This window comes from Barbus barbus (genome assembly GCF_936440315.1).
Source record: "Barbus barbus genome assembly, chromosome: 21".
NCBI classification, from domain to species: Eukaryota; Metazoa; Chordata; class Actinopteri; order Cypriniformes; family Cyprinidae; genus Barbus; species Barbus barbus.
This window is the reverse complement of record NC_136749.1, coordinates 29,091,847-29,112,052: the sequence shown is the minus strand read 5'-3', so window position 1 is coordinate 29,112,052 and position 20,206 is coordinate 29,091,847. Positions and strand designations below refer to the sequence as shown.

At 35.3% G+C, this 20,206-nt stretch overlaps 1 protein-coding gene across 2 annotated transcripts in view; it reads right to left on the bottom strand.

Moving 5' to 3' along the window:
• LOC306887709 (mannosyl-oligosaccharide 1,2-alpha-mannosidase IA-like) overlaps positions 1 to 20,206 on the bottom strand; it is a 215,316-nt gene that overhangs the window by 58,634 nt on the left and 136,476 nt on the right. For both annotated transcript variants that reach the window (XM_079445677.1, XM_079445676.1), the window contains exon 4: positions 1,972 to 2,052. In XM_079445677.1, the coding sequence (XP_079301803.1) occupies positions 1,972 to 2,052 (81 nt within the window). The remainder of the gene's footprint in view (positions 1 to 1,971; positions 2,053 to 20,206) is intronic.

Sequence of the window (20,206 nt, the reverse complement as noted above, 5' to 3'; positions counted from 1 at the left end):
TTATCTGCATGGGGCGTAACCCCCCGGAAACTCAGGGAAGGAGACGGATGAGATAAAGCTACATCCTGAACACACATGCATGATGGATTCCCAGCGTACATGAATGCAGGGATAGATCACTGCAGACTGCTGAGCTCTCCTGAGAGATTTATCAGAGACGTGGACAACAAACTCCATTGACAGTGAGAGATGCAGGCAGAAACTCATGCACACTTTCAATGAAGTGCAGAGCTAAAGCAGACACATCATAACCAGATCCTGTTTATGTCCTCAACCATCAGAGATGAACGTAACCGCTAAATTACATACAAACTATCTGCTCAGATGTGCTGAAGTTATAGTCTATCCAGGCAACTCTCACTTTACCAAAAATTGGAATAAATGTAAATGTAAACCACAAAAAAGAAAGAAAAAAGAACCCGAGCTAATTCAATTCAGCTAAAGAAAGCTGAGATCAACCGATAATCGGTTTATCCGATATTTTTACAGATATTTTCAACTAATGATAACTTGCAAAGGTGGTCTCCCTGAACTTTTATATTACTCCATTTGAGAACATTAGACTTTGTAAATTTGTTTTGCCTATTGTTCATATTATTGTTGCTGCTGCAGTTGTTGTTATAAAAATGCTATGTTTTTATTGAGATACGAAGATGAAATGGAACAAAAATTAAATACAGACTGTCTGGTCATACTATATGAAATAATCAGCTTGAATGTGCTTAAGTTTCACTCAATTATTTACCAATAAATTTACCACAAAATATAAAATAAATGTTAATATAAACCATAAAAACTATTTAAAAAGAGTCAATTCAAGAAGAAAATACTACAGGAAGATGTCAATTCTAGAGAAGAACATTTTAGTACCATTTTAAGTACCATATTTGCATTATATACATGCATTACATTTTTATTGTTATTGATGTCTCGGTTATATAATGTTTGAATAAACTTTCAAAGTCTGTCAAATTTTATTGAGTTAATTTTCCCAATAACAAGGGTTTATGACAGCCAACCGTTCAATTATATATTGGCAACAGTTTGGAGTAAAAATACAGTAACTATATGACTAGAAATCTGAAAAAAGCTCAAAGTGACTCAGAATTAGAGATCAACCGATAATCAGTTTTTCAGATATTTTACCAATATTTTCAACTAATGATTACATTTATGCAAATTTGATAGTCTCCCTTGACATTTTTAGATTTATGCATTTAGCAGACGCTTTTATCCAAAGAGGAACTACAAAAACTTCTGTTTTCTTTTTATTTCACATTTATTCATGTTCTCCATTTAAAAACATTAGACTGTCGTCAATTTATTTCGCCTTTTGTATTAATGCTGCTGCTGCTTCAGTTGTTTTAATTAAACAATGCTATGTTTTTATTGTTGTGATATGAAAATGAAATTAAACAAAAACAAGTAAACCAATAAATAAATATCGGTTCTGCATATCTGTTATTGAACATACAGATGAACGGCATCAGTACTTGTTTAAAAATAAATATCTAATAAAAATTATGGAGAATATCACATTTTACAATTGTATTCTTACTATATGCTCCCATCTCTCAAACAAATATGTCTATACTGAGCATCTCAATGCTCAATGAAACATCAAAATGACTCATCTGATGTGCATATGTAGCACGTGAGTCTACATCTGACACGGATCTATAAACACAGATGGATGGTCTCAGGAAACACAGAGCATCTGTCTTCCTCTTTGACTAATTCTGACTGAAAATCAATGTCCATTAGGCTGACTCACGACTCTGAGTGTCGCCTTTATTTTATTTTCAACTGTAATATGATGGCCTCGGGTTTCAAAACTTGGCCCGTTTCAGATGAACCACGCATACGTGATCTCGCTGTAACTCTTATGATTAAACATGAACTCCTGTTCCAACTAATTACATTAAAACGAGTCAAAATAAAGCGAGAAGAGCAGATGAGATTGAATCTTACCTCAGCTCCCGTCAGGTAGTACGCAGAGAGAAGTCCGCCAACGTAACGGATGTTCACCTCGAACAGAGACGCCTCTCCATTCTGCAGGAAACAAACAAAATTAAGAAACTCCTCTTTGTGTCATAGAAACATTACAAATGAGATTAATAATTGAGGAAAGCACTTTCCAACATGCTGTATGGTGATCTAGCAAGGTCATGTTCATACTTCAAGGCTGTGTTTACCCAAATCGTTGTTGAGAACCTTTGCTAGTTCATATTAGAGGAAAACAACTAAATAAAAAAAAATAAATAAAAAAAAAAAGTGTATTTTAAAGGGGCCACATTATGAGGAATCAAATTTCAATTATCAATCTTACCTGTTGCATTTATGCATGACTGACAAATATGCATCACAAATGGAAGGAGATTTTACATGCAACTCAAATACATCAATCCGAAATTTAGGGCTCAATATTTTTTCAAAAACTCCATTTCTAAGGGTCAGAAATAGTATAGAAAATAGTCAGGGAAAACCAACCTATTCCTGTTTTGCCACAATAAACGGTCCTTCAGAAAAAATTAAATAATAAAAATTCATGACCTCTTTAAAGTACATTCACATGTCAAAGAGTATTTTCTGGAATCCATGCGGCCGTGACCTCTGGCCGTATCGCTCAGTGACTCGTATTCAACGCCGCAGTGCTTTCCTGCTGCGGGGAAACTGCCAAGATCTCAGCGGCCAGCGCCGAGAGGGCAGACCGCTATTAAGCACTTTTAGACAATGTTTCCCGCTGCTGGAAGTCAAAGGAGGCTATTGATTTATGAAGAGCGTGTGAATAATAGCAATTGTGCAACATTTTCTCAGCAAGACCACTCTGAATTGTTTTTCCCATTGCATAGGAAAGCAAATCAAATCAAATCTCAAAATGATTGCATTTTAAGTTAATCAGATCAAATTTAAGGTACAAGTCTGACATTACTTAAAGGTACAGTTCATCCCCCAAAAATGAAACAACAATATCCTTCTATGGAAACACAAGAACTTGTCAGAACGTGTATGCAATATTTTCATAAAATAAGCAGGTTCGAAAAAGGACACCATAAAAGTACATTTTTGACTTCAAAAGACTAATAATACAGCACACAAGACATGTGAACTACTTTCATGGTGTTTTTATATATTTTTACAGGCTCCTGTAACAGTATTACTGTCTTGTACTGAAAAGAGCAGATTTGACATTCTGTAAAACTTATCAATTTCATAAGTTTTCATAACAAAAAAAATATCCATACTTTGGTGATTAGGCCAGTATTTTCTGAGGCGCTAAATCTCGAGCGCAGGCAAAAGAAACCATATTTACCTGAGTTATGAATGATAGTTTGCAGTCTGACTCTGAACTCATAAGATAAAAAGATCTAGTATAAATTTGAGTTGTCCAGTCCTCACGACAAACACGACAAAACAAACACACCAGTGCTATCCATGTAGTCCGATTCACATTAAATGACTCAGTTGAGCAGGTTTTTTAAATGAATCATTTTCACTGGTGTGAATCTGTCTGACGAATCCTTCAATGAACTTCAAATAACTCGATTTCTTTCTTTATTGGCTACTGAAAGTTCATAAAATATAAAACACTGTAATTACTGAATCAACATCTGACTCACTGAAATACCAATTATTACTACTGTAAATGTTGTCTGTCAAATGTTGAAACAACCCAGCATTTCTCACTTGAACCGGTTCTTTTAGTGAATGATTTTAATTTGATGTTTGAAATAGTCTGAAGAATCCTTCACTGAATGAAACTAAAGCGGTTTCTGAATCATCAACATTTGACTCTACTGAAATGCTATTACTACTTTAAATGTTGTCTGTCTAAAAGATACAAGTTTTTATTTTTTTCTAGCGTAGCTTAGTAAAATGTAAATAATTGTAATTACAGACTGGATGTCTGGAACAACGGGATTTAATTCTTTTAGTGAATCATTATCATTAACATTACTGATTTGAATTAGTCTGACGAATCCTTCACTGAATGAAACTGATTCATCAAGGTGGTTAAAGGGGTCATATGACATTGCTAAAAAGAACATAATTGTGTATTTGGTGTAATGCAGTGTGTTTATGCAGTTTAAGGTTCAAAAAACATTATTTTCCACATACTGTACATTACTGTTGCTCCTCTATGCCCCTCCTTTCTGAAACACGCCGATTTTTACAAAGCTCATCATTCTGAGAAGCGAGGCATGCTCTGATTGGCCAGCTATCCAGTGCGTTGTGATTGGGCAAATACCTCAAGCGTGACACGGAAATGTTACGCCCCTTACCGTATTGTGATGCCGTGTCCCGGCACGATGACTCAAAAACAATTAAAACCATTATAAACGAGGCATTTGTTGCATTCAGTGCGGACATAATTACCGATTATAATGACTTATACTGTCTTTTTACTCGTCGCATTGCATCGCGCTGCGTAGACATTACACAGTTTTGTAAATACAACTTAACCACTGATTTCTAGTTGTGTCCTCTTTTGGAAGCCCAAACAAAGTAGTTTCGCTTTCACAACGAAACACAGCGTCTCCAGGACATGGCGCCGGCCGCAGCAACAATACTACAGCCAGAATAATAGTTACACCCTCTTTCTTTGAGTAAACATTTGGGCGGTGTTTCGAAAATCTCCCCACACCATTTAATTAATCAACTGCTGAGTTGCTAATGCAAATTATTACTTTTGATGTTTTATATTTACCTTTAACGTATTAAAGTTATTCAGTCATGTTCATTACTGTTCAAGTAAAACAAAAATAAAAGAAAATAAACAATTTTTGATTGGTCTGCCATTATTTCAGTGTTTAAATATGTTTCCATAAAAATGTAAAACCACAACTATACCAAATACAATTATATACATCTTGGCTTATGCATGTATACATAAACAAAAACAGCATGAAAAATGTTGTTTTTGTTATGTAGTGTCCTATAATACAGACTATTAAGATAAGAGGAGCTAAAGGCCAGGAGAGGCTCATAATGTGTCAGCATAATTACGATCACTTGAGTTTGCAAGGAGGTGAGGTGACAAGAGTCCTTATTGACTTGCAGCCACTTACAGGAAGGAAGCAGAATCTCTGGAGTAGATGATAAGAGAATTATAGCAGAGAACCATAGAGTCTAATTCACCTCCTCAATCCATTCATTGATGCTCTGATCAACAGCACACTTAAATCACACTCGCATCTGATCTAAAGAGGCTTCCAGCTCGATTAGTGTCACAGCAGAACGACAGCAGTCATCTATCACAGCCTGCTTCAGAGCAACGTGTCAGACCAAGAGAAAGGACTATCCAAAACACACAAGCCTTCACTGCGAGCCAAATTAAAGTAATCCCAACTCACACAGAGAGTATTTCCGTCTTAAATCAGTTGCTGAACAATTCACAGCGGCAAAACTGAACATGTTTGAGGAAAGCACGCTAAACAACCATGAATTAAGAGAGGGTTTAAAAGGATTATCCTGTAAGAAATCAGACAAATCCCAAGCTACAACGCTTAAGCAGGTATTTGGGTAAATATGTTTGTGAATGTGAGTGTCTTTCCATTGTAAAAACACAATTATTGAACGGCTCTCACTCAACTTTCTGTAACATTGCAGTATTATATAGAGTGATTCAATTAAATGGCACTTAAAAAAAAAAAAAAAAATGATGTAGTCATCCTCAGGTCATCCATAATGTACTGTAGATAGTTTGTTTCTTCATCAGATTTGGAGAAATGTAGCATTGCATGACTTACTCGGCAATGGATGCTCTGCAGTGAATGGGTGCCGTCAGAATGAGAGTCCAAACAGCTGATTAAAAACATCACAATAATCCACAAGTAATCCACACCACTCCAGTCCATCAGTTAACATCTTGAGAAGACAAAAGCTGTGTGTTTATAAGAAACATTCATAATTAAGACATCTTTAACTCTAAGCGGTCACTTCTGGCCAAAATCCATAATAACGCTTCCTCCAGTGAAAAGGTCCATCTCCTGTTGTCTCTCACATAAAAATCCAGCCACATATTTGTTTAGAGCCGTTTTGGCTTGTTGGCTGCTTGATCTGTGCAGATTTCTCTCCTGATTCAGACCAGACCACTTTTTCACTGGAAGAAGTGCATGTTATTATGGATTATGGACTGGTATTTTCTCGATGATGGATTTGTTTCAGCTTTTGTCTTCTCAAGATGTTAATTGCTGGACTGGAGTGCTGTGGATTACTTGTGGATTATTGTGATGTTTTTATCAGCTGTTTGGACTGACGGCACCCATTCACTGCAGAGCATCCATTGGTGAGACAGTGATGCAATGCTACATTTCTCCAAATCTAATGAAGAAACAAACTCATCTACATCTTGGATGGCCTCAGAGGGTCTACATTTACCGCTAATTTTCATTTTTGGGTGAACGGTTTTTTGAACAACATTCTGGTGTTTCATATTAAAATGAATGTGTTACGGAATTTTTCTTTTTGTCTTTTTTCCTCACAGCGACAGGATTTTTTTGGAAAAACTGAAAGATCAGCCAGACTTTGCTTTAACCTGTCCATTACCCTTCACTTCTGCACTCCATAATAGCCGGGTGGTTTCAATCAGGTGCATAGTGTTATTGTAACCGCCGGACCTCTGGGCTGTGGTGTGGTCATGGGTAATGGCTGCACTGTCAAACTAATGGCACCAAATTAGCATTTTAATTCCTGCACGTTTGGCAGGCGGCGCACAAGGAAGACTGCTGTAGAGATGCTATTGTTAGTAGCACAAAAATGGAGCACACTGAGATAATGAATAAAATTACTGCGGCTAAAAATACAACACGCTGAAAGCTCCTATAGCGCTCCAGAGACACAGCACTGTTGTGCTGCTCTGTACCTCACATGCTGGTAAGGAACAGATTTAGACACCGTGCTGCCCGGTTTGGTTTGGAAGAGAGGCGATGCGGGAATGTGCTAATATGATTAGCCACGAGAGGATCTGTGCGTAGACAAAATCTGTTCGCAAGAAACTAAATATACATTAACTCAAATTAGTCTATATTTACTATATATTTAGTTTTAACATCAACACTTACTGTGGAATAATACATACTGTTTTTCCCTTACTATTTTTTTTAAATAGTAGGCAGTATTTAGGTTTTAGACAGAGGACAGTCTTACATTCATGTGCAACTTAAGCACTTTAGTATCACTGCACTAGTGTATGAGTGAATAATAGTGAACCAAGTGCATCTTGATTCCTGCTAAACTGTCAGGCAGGTGTTGGCAAACGTTGACGGATGTGTTAGTTCTACTGCTCCTGTCATCACTTATCATGTGGCGACACTAACTGTCCAGCAAAAACATGCTTAAATGAGTAAGAGTGATCCACACAAACTGGGCTGTGATTAAAGACAGCGATTAGCCGTAATTAGCCCTCAGTGATCATCAAAATTGACCAATTATAGAGTAGACATCAGGTCTCTTTCCAACCAAGACGTTCTCTCTCTGGAGGTCGGGGGATCGTGGTTTTGTTGGTTGTAGCTGGTGTCTGACTGCTGGGAGTCATAATGTTATCAGTGGGATGTGGAACTGGCCCGAGCTTGACTGAGTCATGCTGGAAGTAAAAATAAAATGTCATTATAATAAGATGTCGCTTGCATTCAGCTCTCTTTGCACTAAGAAAATGAGGATTATGGAGAGAAACGTGTTTGTATTCAAAATGCAGCTGTGCATGACATCACACACTGTTAAAGTGTGGTGACAATCAAGTTTTTGATCATGCTTACATGCTTGTCTGGTGTTTTTAATATGCTTAAAGTCAAACCATGCACAAATTCATCAGTTGAAACCAGTGCTGAGCATTTTCTCCTTAAAACTGCAGTGCACCAAAAACAGTTGCAAAAATGCACATTTAACCAATCCCGTCAAATATAAATAGCTCAAAAGTAACGTGTTAAAATGAATGCCTTTAACATGCCCGTCCCACCCACATATGTATGTCATCTTATGTTGATACAGTTGCTGATGAGCATGATGCAGGACGACTGAATGCATGATGTGGCCTATTAAAATGTAGTTATATACAGTGTAATGCATTACAGGTAATCCGAGTTAAGTAATCAGATTACTTTTTCAAGTAGCAAGAAAATTAATGCATTGCTTTTAACGCAAAAATAAAACAACACATTACTTAAGAAATAAAAAAATAAAAAATGCAACCTCCCCCAACACTGGTTATATAACTCTAAAATTCAAGATATGAGGGCAAACATGCCCCTGTATGTTTTTTTTGGCTTTTATTTATACTATGTTACAGTTTAGCAGTATCACACAAACAAAAGTGCAGTTTTTTTTCTTGAATATCTGCACCAATGCAAATGTGAAATTTCATTTTAACAGTTCAGTGAACAAGAAGTTAATACGGTGTTACATTTTTAAACACAGTATTGTCAGTATTGTATGTTTTGCACTATTTTGTCAACAAAAACAGTTCCAAACAAAGCCACAGCAAAACTGTTGTGTGTCTGCTGTTTTGTTAGTGGATGAAGATGATTAGAGTCAATGATTCAGTGACTCACTCATAATGAATCACCTGCTTCTTTTCTGATAGAAACAGCCGTTTGAATGAATGACTCACTTATTTCAGTTTCATATTTACATTTTTGCATTTAGCAGATGCTTTTATCCAAAGCGACTTACATTGCATTCAAGTTACAGTTTTTACATTTTATCAGCTCTTGCTTTCCCTGGGAATCGAACCCATGACCTTGGCGTTGCTAGCGCCATGCTCTACTATTATTTATGCAATCCTAAATGCAAGCTCAAAGGTTTACGTATAATAAATTCTGTTGTTTTAAAGCTACTTTTTTGTAACGTCTATTCAATGCATTTCTCATTTAACACAATAATGACTTGAAATGACTAGATCTTTCGGGAGTCATTTCTCAGCACAAATTGATGTGCAATTGTTTTACTGTTGTGTGTCTAGCTTAACAAATTTGCTCTTCCTGTTCTTCTTTGGAATTAGTTTCTGATTCGAACATACAGTACAGTAAATGGCTGGATTAAAGCAATAAAATAAGGTACTGTATCATGGGAACATCATGCGAACTCCTTCACATCACTGGAAACACCAGTTCTCTTTAAAAACAAATGGCTTCATGTGTGAATCACTCTTAAGATTTCACATGTGTCTTCATTCTTATGGGTTCAACTTCTTCAGTGGCTCCAGGACACAGACAGCATGAGTGATACTCTCATTTGGCTGTTCTTCGGAGGCTAATTCCCATCACTTTCAGGTCACCTTCACTTTAAGGAGCTCATTCCTCACTGACAGCCTGGAGATCTTCAGAGACTCTCATTTATTTAGATAGAGTTGGAACACACATGGATCCATTATGTTGAGGGTATCAAGAGGCTACTTTGAGAAGAACATTTCGTGTTGTTGGACTGTGTAGTGCTTTTAAAGTGAAACCGTGCAAACTAAATCAAACACTGCAGTGGTGGGAAGTGAGAATAATGCACTTGCTGAAATGAATCATACATATATACACACACACACACACACATACACATATATATATACATATAGTATTTACTTCTTTTATTCAATTTATTTCTTCCAAAATAGATAAACATTTTCAAAACAATGGTCTCTTTGGTCCTGAACAATTCAATATGAGCAACAATAAATCTCCTCTGGACATGTTTCAAGGCCATCCACTTAAATGCTTCCTGGCAAATTAAAAGACAAGGTTCATAATTAAGACAGACCCACCAGAGTAATTAGAGCCAATTACAGCTGATCGCCCTCCTCGCCATCTCTCTCTCTGCATTACGCTCACCTGTCAATACAACAGCGAGCGCAAGAGAAAGTCATTACCAGCAGCGATTCTAGGCTTTCCGCTGTAGGCCGCTCAACCTTTTCTGAGTGTGTCCCAACTTCCCCTTTCAATAGAAAACATGCCAACAGGAAAAATGGTGCAGGACTTGATTTTATTTTACACAACAGAGCACAGCAGAGACTGAGCACTTGTTCAGCAGCCTCAACTTTCATTCGTTTTCTTCACAGAAGCTCAAATCCTGAACCAAAGCAACCTGCTCTGAAACCAATCACATTACAAACTATGACTTAAAACAACACATCTGAAAATAAGGAATAAAAAAACAAGACTGTACATTTACATTTTTATGAGGGAATGGACTACAATTCTATTAAACACAAAGGATGAATAAATATTGTGTGTGTATTTTTACCAAAATGAAACGTACACTATTAATGTACCGACAGCAACTAATAATTAAATTATTTACGTTTGAGCAACTTTAAACTCAATGTACAAATCCTTAAATACAGTGGGGATCGAAAGTTTGGGAACCCCTTGCAGAATCTGTGAAAATGTGGTTAATTTTACCAAAATAAGAGAGATCATACAAAATGCATGTTATTTTTTATTTAGTACTGTCCTGAGTAAGATATTTTCCATAAAAGATGTTTACATATAGTCCACAAGACAAAAAAATAGCTGAAATTATTAAAATAACCACATTCAAAAGTTTGGGAAATATTAAAAAAAGGTTCAAACATTCACTGATGTTCCTGAAAGAAACACGATGCATTAAGAGCCGGGGGTGAAAACTTTTTGAATTTGAAGATCAAGGTAAATTGTACTTCATTTGTCTTCCAGGAAACATGCAAGTATCTTCTGTCACGTCAGAAGGGCAGTACTAAATGGAAAAATATGATATTTCAACAAAATAAGAAAAATTTGGACATCATCCTGTTCAAAAGTTTTCACCCCCCGGCTCTTAATGCATCGTGTTTTCTTCTGGAGCATCAGTGAATGTTTGAACCTTTTTTAATTGTTGTGTTTGAGTCCCTCAATCATCCTCAGTGCGAAAAGGTGGATCTCAAAATCATACAGTTACTGCTGGAAAGGGTTAAAATATGCAAAAGATGCTGGAAAACTGAAGATTCTGCAGGACCTGGAGGATTTTTCTGAAGAACAGCTCTCAGTTGAACTGTTCAGAACAAACAAGGGACTCATGAACAACCATCACAAAACAAAAAAAACAGTCGTAGATCATCCAGGTAACCACACACAGTATTAAGAACCAAGGGTTCCCAAACTTTTGAATGTGGTTATTTTAATAATTTCAGCTATTTTTTTGTCTTGTGGACTATATGTAAACATCTTTTATGGAAAATATCTTACTCAGGACAGTACTAAATAAAAAATAACATGCATTTTGTATGATCTCTCTTATTTTGGTAAAATTATCCACATTTTCACAGATTCTGCAAGGGGTTCCCAAACTTTCGCATGCCACTGTACATATTGAAATCATGGCATTAATATTTCGAGTCGTCATAATAGTTTTTTTTTTTTTTTACATTTTTTGCAATAAATAAATGATTGCGATTGCACTAAATATGAAACAACTGTAAGAAATCATTCAAAATACTAGGTTTAGAGGTTGGAGTGGGATTAGCCACTATATACAGCCAGTACATAAACAAATGAAGGAATAAAAAATACATATTTTTACAAAATACATATTTTATTATTTATTTACTTAGATGCTATATTGTTATTAAATTTGTCATTGGAGGCCTAAATATTTCAGTCCATTGATTTTATAAATTAATTTATAAATTTTATAGATTGATTCATAATTTTTTATGCTATATTGTTTTCAAAATTTTCATTGAAGGCCTACACATTTCTGTCCATTGCTTTATTATTATTATTATTTTTATATTCTCTATAAAACAGATTTTGGTTTGGGAGTCTTACATGTATCTATAAAATGGCAAAAGTGCAACTATATGAAATAGTAAAGGATTTGTAAATATTTTCTTTAGCTGTAAATATGTAATAATGTTTACATTTTAGATGTTGTCAGCATGTTTCAGCGTCTCTCCAAATGAACAAAAGATGTATGTTTTGTAACAATAAATTTCACCTGTGAGACCAGGCTGACATATTCTATATGTTATTAGACAAAACTCTGAATATCCATCTCATAGTTGAGTCATCAGTATTTCTGGCTTGTTTTCCTCAAAGAGCAAAGCTCAGATGTGTTGCCTGTGCAATCAGACCCAGTCATGCACAAACTCTCTCAACTCAACTTCCATGATTTACACGTTTCCCTCTCCTCTTCTCCAGTATCGATTTTTCCCTCACCTTGAAGTCAAGCCTCGAGCAGGCGTGGGCCAGATGATTCTGTATATTCATATCTTTTAGTTTCAGGTCACCTTCATCAATCATGTATTCCCACTATTACAAGAAATTATTCCCAGCCCGCAGAAGCACCTATCCGACTATAGCATGAATTATTAATACATTGATTCTGGAAAGGCACAAGTCTGGTGAAAAAATGTGCATCAAAAACACAGAATATCTGACCTGAGAATGAAGAAGAGCATTTGACCTTGTGAAACACTCATGCTTGATATTTAATCTGATATTTATCAGAACACAATGTTACCGATTTATGAAAGATCATTCTTTACTCATCAGGGACCTTAAAGGAATAGTTCACACAAAAGTGAAAATTTGCTAAAAGTGCTCACCTTCAGTCCATCAAAGATGTAGATGAGTTTGTTTCTTCATCAGATTTGGAGAAATGTAGCAGTGAATCTCTGCAGTGAATGGGTGCCGTCAGAATGAGAAAAAAAAAAAATCACAATACACAAGTAATCTACACCACTCCAGTATATATATATTTTTTTTTTTGTATTTATTTATTTTTTACTGTTTTTGCAATAAATTATTGTGATTACACTTGTCTGTCTGTCATGTTTTTTATACTGTACGTTTGTTATATTATGTTTATGTTTAAAGGCAAGAGTGGGATTAGCGGCTCAAAATATATTTTTATTGCTATATTGCTTTATAAAATTGTTATTAAAGGCTTGGATGTTTCTATCCATTACCTTTTATAAATACATTTTTATATATTCTCTAAAAAATGGTTACATTTATGTTTGGGAGTCTAAAATGTATGTAAGTGCAACTATAAAAAAAAATCTAAATATTTAACGTTTTTTTTTTTTTTTTTTTTTTTTTTTTTTGCTGTAAATACATAATGTTTTAGATGCTGTCAGTACATCCATATTGTACATCAAAGTTGACACAAATATTTGTTTAGAGCTGTTTTGGACTGTTTGGGCTTCTAAATGCTGCTTGATCTGTGCAGATTTCTATCCTGATTCAAACCTGACAACTTTTTCACTGGAGGCAGTTTTGTAATGGATTATGGACTCGTATTTTGACCAGAAGTGATGGTTTAAAGTTAAAAACATATTATTGATGGATTTGTTTCAGCTTTTGTCTTCTCCAGATGTTAACTGATGGACTGGAGTGGTGTGGATTATTGTGATGTTTTTATCAGCTGTTTGGACTCTCATTCTGACGGCACCCATTCACTGCAGAGCATCCATTGATGAGACACTGATGCAATGCTCCATTTCTCCAAATCTGATGAAGAAACAAACTCATCTACATCTTGGACGGCCTGCGGGTGAGCACGTTTACAGCTAATTTTCATTTTTGGGTGAACTGTTCCTTTCAGTTTAAATGGAGCCTATGATGCATCTGACTTCATTTGCTACCTAATCTCCGACGTGTAATGGTGAGTTAATTAAATTCACAAGCAAACAAACCTGCGACAGCCACATTGGACAGTCTGTTCACACTTCAGCCGTCGAGGGGATTCTGCTGCGGCGACAGACAACTGAAGATCAGATTCAACTTCATCAAGATCAAATTGAAATTCATTAAACTGCAATCTGGAAGACTAATTGAACTATTAAGAAATAAATAGAAGTCTGGAAGAAACACTGAGGTGGGATTTTGAACACACATTTATTTATCGCCAGGGGCCTTCGCCGCCTGCGGTGTGATTTACTCACGGCTCTGCCATCAGAGCTGTTGTTTGGTTGTTAAACTTTAGTGTTTGTAAAACTGATGCGAGCTGCAAAGGTTTGCTGGAAGCTGCTTTTGGGCTTCACTTAGTCAATAAACACTTATTCAAATCTGACTCAGATTGAGGAACTTTCTGATCCACTGCTCAATATCAACCCTTAGGTTTATGTTATTGACAGCTTTTTTTTTTTTTAGTATGAATCACATTTTCTGTCGAGAATCGTGTCCAAGCCAAATTACATTATTTACAAATTATATTTTTGCATAAAAAATTAAGCCTACTTTGAGGAAATGTGTACTTGTGACAGAAAATGTGTAATGTGGTACACTTATTTATTTTTTTAGATATGTCTATCGTTTTAAATAATTTTGTTTCAGTTTTATTTTATTAGATTGAGTGAAAATTAGAAATGCTGCTTTGACAGATTTTATTATGTCTATTTTATGATTTTTATATTTTAATTAATTTCACGTGTGTGAGTGTGTATGTGTGCGTGTTTGTTTGTTTGTAGGTTAGTTAGTTACCTAAGATAACCCTGGTCACAATGCTAAATTGTGAATGGTCTAAAATCAGGCCATTACTGTTATTCTACCTATTGCTGCAAATGGATGTAATGAATGAATTAAAAAGTAAATACAAATGCATAACTGATTATACTTGAAGTAACATAAGCAGTGGCAGTTAAACTGAGGGAAAGTGTTAAAATATCAATATCGATTTCAGATTTCCCAATAGGTGCACCACCAATAAAACCAATTATTTACTCTGCCAAGCCAAATCTGTGACCACAGAGACATCTCTGAACACACTTTCACTGAGTTGCTTTGTAAACATCATGAACATCTGCTCCAGATGCATGAACTGTACCGAGGGAAACCCCATCAGTTTCTGCTCTCTCTCTTCTCAGATGACTCTCAGTGAGGAAGTCTTCATTCAAGAGCTCAAAGAACACGCTAATTATGCACTCTCTTATTTTGCCTCTTCAAAGGATGCGTATCTTCCCGTGGAATATCATTTCCGCTCTATGGTTAGAGAAGCAATAATGTCAAATGCACATTTAGAATCAAATCTCTGAAAATGTCAAGCGTGTCCATGCAGAAACGGGCATGACGCCTGTCATCCGCTCCTGGAGACTGAGCGAATGAACTCCAGGAATCAGAAGCAAGAAATATTCCAGACTAATTGGTCTTTCACTAAGCTCCGCCCCCTCAGTTACTGTCACTCATTCAGACAAGCTGTGCGGGACGTCCCATAGGAGCGCGCTGGAGATGTGCATCGATTTCCCTACAGATACTGTGAAGTTAGACAGTTACATGGATAAAAAACTGAAAAGTTGAAGTACTAAAATTACTGAAACTAAAATAAATTTTTTATAAAAATGTATATTAAATAAAGGTATATATTGTAAAAAAAAAAAAAAAAAAAAATAATATATATATAAAATAATGACAAATGCAAAAAGCACATCAAAATGTCTAAAATGTCTTAAAAGTCTTAAACTAAAATTACATAAAAATTAATTAAATTATTCAATAGTACTAAATGGAATAATAGAATATAAATAACACTTAAATAACAAAACCTAAGGAAAATAACAAAAACACATAAAATATATAAACAAACTAAAATTATAAAGAAAACTTTAAGAAACTAAATTATATATTAATAAATTATCAAAATGTTAATAAACACCATAATAGTATATGAATATAATTAAAATAACAAAACCTACCGAAAATGATACAAGCACATAAAATCTCAAACTTAAACTATAATGAAAACTAAAAAAACTAAATTATACATTAATAAATTAAATTACCATATGTTAATAAACACCATAATAGCATAGAAATATTAAAATAACAAAAGCACATCAAATCTCAAACTTAAACTATAATGAAAACTAAAAAACCTAATTTATATATTAACAAAACAATGAATAAAAAAATAAAATGTTACTTGGATAAATAATTAAATATTAAAAAAATCATACCATAATAGTATATAAATAATACTAAAATAAAAGATACATAATTTAACATTTTATCTTAACTTTAACTATTTTTTTGTGTGTTATGTAAAAGTCCATTCAAAACTACGCAAATTGTGTGCTTTTCAGAACTGAATTGAAATTTCAGGTGAATTGAATTTGAATAGAGGTAGCAAACAGGATGCAGAATATACAGATTAAAATTTGAATGTTCAAACTGCCACCTATATAAACATATAGCTTAGTTTATATATTCATCATATTTAATAAATTAACTTTTTTTCCAGAGCTGAAGAACACTATATTTCCCAGAATGCATTTCTCTGAATTACATTTCTATTTATTTTCCTGTCATTTCAATTCCCATGAACTGAAAGCGAGCTGATTCTTCGAATCTAATTTTAGGACGACAGGAGCAGTGAGGTGACGAGGAGCTCTGAGAGCAAACCGAGGAGCTTTATTTGCTTTGAATCCAACAGAGCTTCCATAGCAACAAGCTCCAGCTGTAGAGGAGAAGAAAGAGGAGGAACTGAAGCCTGATGCAGACAATGACAGAATCCATCCACAGCCTGCAGGACTTCATTAATGTGTCTTCATTTGTTCTGCTGTGCAGGATTTGACCTGGAGACCAGCGGAGAGGAAGAGGGCCCTCATGTCTGCTGTGTTCACCTCACACACATCTCAGACAATCAAAGAGATCTGAGGACAGATGCTTCACACAACAGAGAAAGAGAAAGAGAGAGGGAGAGAGAGCTCTGCTCACACTGATGCTGGGCACTTATAAAACAACACGACCGCAAAACATTAAAACATTTTTGAAAATGAATGGCTCTTTTGATCTGGTTTTTGCTAGTGAATCGCTCAAACTGAATGATCGAAGTTTGAATCAATCGGAGCGGTTCCAGAGTAAATGACTCTGTTCTATCTGTTCCTCTGCTTTTTACTTCTTCGGTCGTATTTACATGACACTGTCAGTACTAGTACTGGCGTAGCTCGCTAGTTTTATGGCATTAACACAAATAAGCGAAAAAAGTATGATGTTTACAAATAAAGTAAAATAGTTCCAAAGATAACATTCAGGTGACGTAACTGGTTAATTAGTGAAAACACTCTATTAAAGTGAAAGTGACATACGGACAAGTATGGTGAATTTGTGCTCAGCATTTAACCCATCCAAAGTGCACACACACAGCAGTGAACACACACACACACACACACACACACACACACACAGTGAATGTTTAAAGCATCCAGTCATATATTATTATTATATGGAAATTATTGTTGCATCTGATTGTATCAGTCAAATGGGATGATGATGAACACAAAACAGCAGAACAACAAAGTTAAAGAGGGTAAACTTTATTATTCATCTGAACTGTGCTCGTATGTTTTAAACACTTCAGCTCTTATATGCTACCCTGGACCACAAAACCAGTCATAAAGTGCTTTTTTTTTTTTTTTTATTGAGATTTATACATCATATAACTATTTGAATATCTGTAATCTGAGGGTGCAAACAAATCAAAATATTGAGAAAATCGTCTTTAAAAGATCCCAATGAAGTTCTTAGCGATGCATATTACTAATCAAAAAAAAAGTTTTGATATTTACAAAATATCTTCATGGAACATAATCTTTACTTAATACCCTAATGATTGTTGGCATTAAAGAAAAATGGATAATTTTGTCCCATACAATGTATTGTTGGTTATTGCTACAAATATACCTGTGCTACTTATGACTGCTTTTGTGCTGCAGGGTCACAAATGTTCTTATGCCACACATTATATGCATGTCCTCGAAAGCATGCAGTTTTCTACTGTATTTCTTTAACTTCTCAGGTAATATCAGTGCTATGACCTAGGCTATTTCAGATGCGGCCGCAATTACAATAGTAATGGTTACATACACATTTAATTGTTTGATCAAAATTATTGCTAGGGACAATTTAGTAGTCGCTGGATATTGGTAGGGACACGTCATAGCATCTCTACTAAATTCTATGCCCTTGTCATAAAGTTTGCAAAATTCTAAGCTGGAATGTTCCCTTAATGTATGTATAACCAAAAACTTCAGAGAACATCAGAAATAACATGTTCATGACTTAATGGCAACATTAGAAAAAACGCTCAGCACATATTTGAGTCAGCCTGGTAAGCGCACCTGACACAGGTTGTTTTTGTGCTCGTAACACTCTCAGGTGCTGAGCAAAGTGTTGAGTCACCTCAAAAAAAGCAGCAGTCACATTAACGAGCTGAAGATGCAGAGCCGATCGCTCCAAACGTTAATCAACTCTGTCATCGGCTGCCATCAGAGTCGCCAACGAGCGAGCACGTTTCTGCATGTCTGAGAATCTGAACGACTGAATAGGGCAATCAAATCAGACACGGTAATAAGAAAATGCTTCTTGGAGAGCAGAAATTACCCTTTATGTTGAGATTGCGATTGGCTGATTTGAGGCGAGCGGCGCTGAATCACATCAGCAGCACAGAATAGAGCTAATCAGATTACTATCCCGCAATATAAACACGGACATTAGGATTCTGCTCTGTTTGCGTTCGGCTCCAACTCCAAAAAAAAACAAGAGTCATTCCCCTGAATAAATTCATTCTCCGACCTCAAGATAAACGCTCTCGACAGCGCCCTGGCCGCTAGGCCTCATGCCGAAGCTAGCATTAACTCCCGATTGCTCATTCCAGGCCACGAGCAGTCATTCTGCTCACGGACGCCGGCTATTTGGAAGACAAATGTCACCGTCGTTCTACAAGATCCATGCTGCATCACATTTGACTGGCTGGATCTGGAAAGTCATTCGTTCTTCCTCTCGTCTGACCCAATCGCAGCCCTCAATCTCGCCTGCCTTCACCTCCCAACGTCCGATATTCCCGTCGCGCAGATCCATCAAACATCTGACTACACGCTTGGACTGTAGACTAAGTTCTACACACATATACATATTTATGAGCTACAAACGTCTTAGGGAAGCAGAAGAAACGTAACGAGCCACTTAAGAGTCTGATTGGTATCGGCGGAGGAGCGAAGGAAGAAACAGAAGAAGTGCTGAGGTGTGAATGTCTGCTGGGATTCTCGTGCATGATGAAGGAAGTGTGAACATAAACTTCATTCATTCAAAACTAAGTTTTTAGCATTTTCCTGCATCATAAACAACACACAACATCAGTTCAGCAAATAAGAAGTTTGTAAATTGCATTTTAGTTTCTGCACAACAATGCACGAACAAATGAAAAACTAAATAGTTTACACTGTCTAAATTCACTAAATATATATTTTTTTATGTTATGTTATGTTCCTCTGCAAAGGTAGATAATAGATAAATGAATATATACAACATTATGCCTAAATTCACTAAATAGATCAACATTTTCTCTGTTAAATAGTTAAACAAAATTTACAAAATATGTATAAATTCATTAATTATTTGAATAACATTTGAAGTAGTTTGTTTAAATATTATCTGCTAAGATATATGAATAAATAAACAATAACTGAATGAATAAAATAAAACAATATTTATTTATTTGACAATATGTATATTTAAATAATAATACATTTTTCTTAAATTTTAATTTAATTTAATTTATTGAAATTAAATTCACTCAGTATTCTGGCAAAGTTCACTAAACATATATACCAAATATTATTAAATAATATTTAAATAATATCTTAAAATATTTTCCTCTGTAATGAATACATGAATAAACAAACAAACAAATAAATGTGCACAATGTTCAATTCACTAAACATACTAAAAAGTATCTCAAACATATTTGAACTAATACAATTTTTCCTTCATAAAAGACAGACAAATAAATAAATAAATACACACAAATAAATAAATATTTAAAAAAATAATTAGTTCAAATATTTCCCTCTGTACAAACATATAAATAAATTAAACTAATCCCATTAATAAATGTGCACAATATTTTGTCAGAAAACAAAACAAAAAACCCCTGAAAACAGAAATCTATTGGTCATTAAACTTTGAACTGACACTAGGAGGCGCTGATACCTGTTCAGTTGGTCAAACAGTCACAGTTAAGGTCCAGTGCCCATTGACTGATTTGCAGTCTCTAAACTTTTGATTTGTTGACTACAAGTCTCTTCCTCACTGATACAGACACATCGAGTGCCATCTTCTGCTTCGATTAGAGACTCTCTGGCGTGGTTTCCCAGTCATAGAGCATGACGGTCGCACGCTGAAGTGCTCTGCTCTCCATCAGTGAGCAAATTGTCACCTAAAGAGCGAAGACTGTGGCAGGAGATTGATTGAAAGCTGCGGGAGTGACG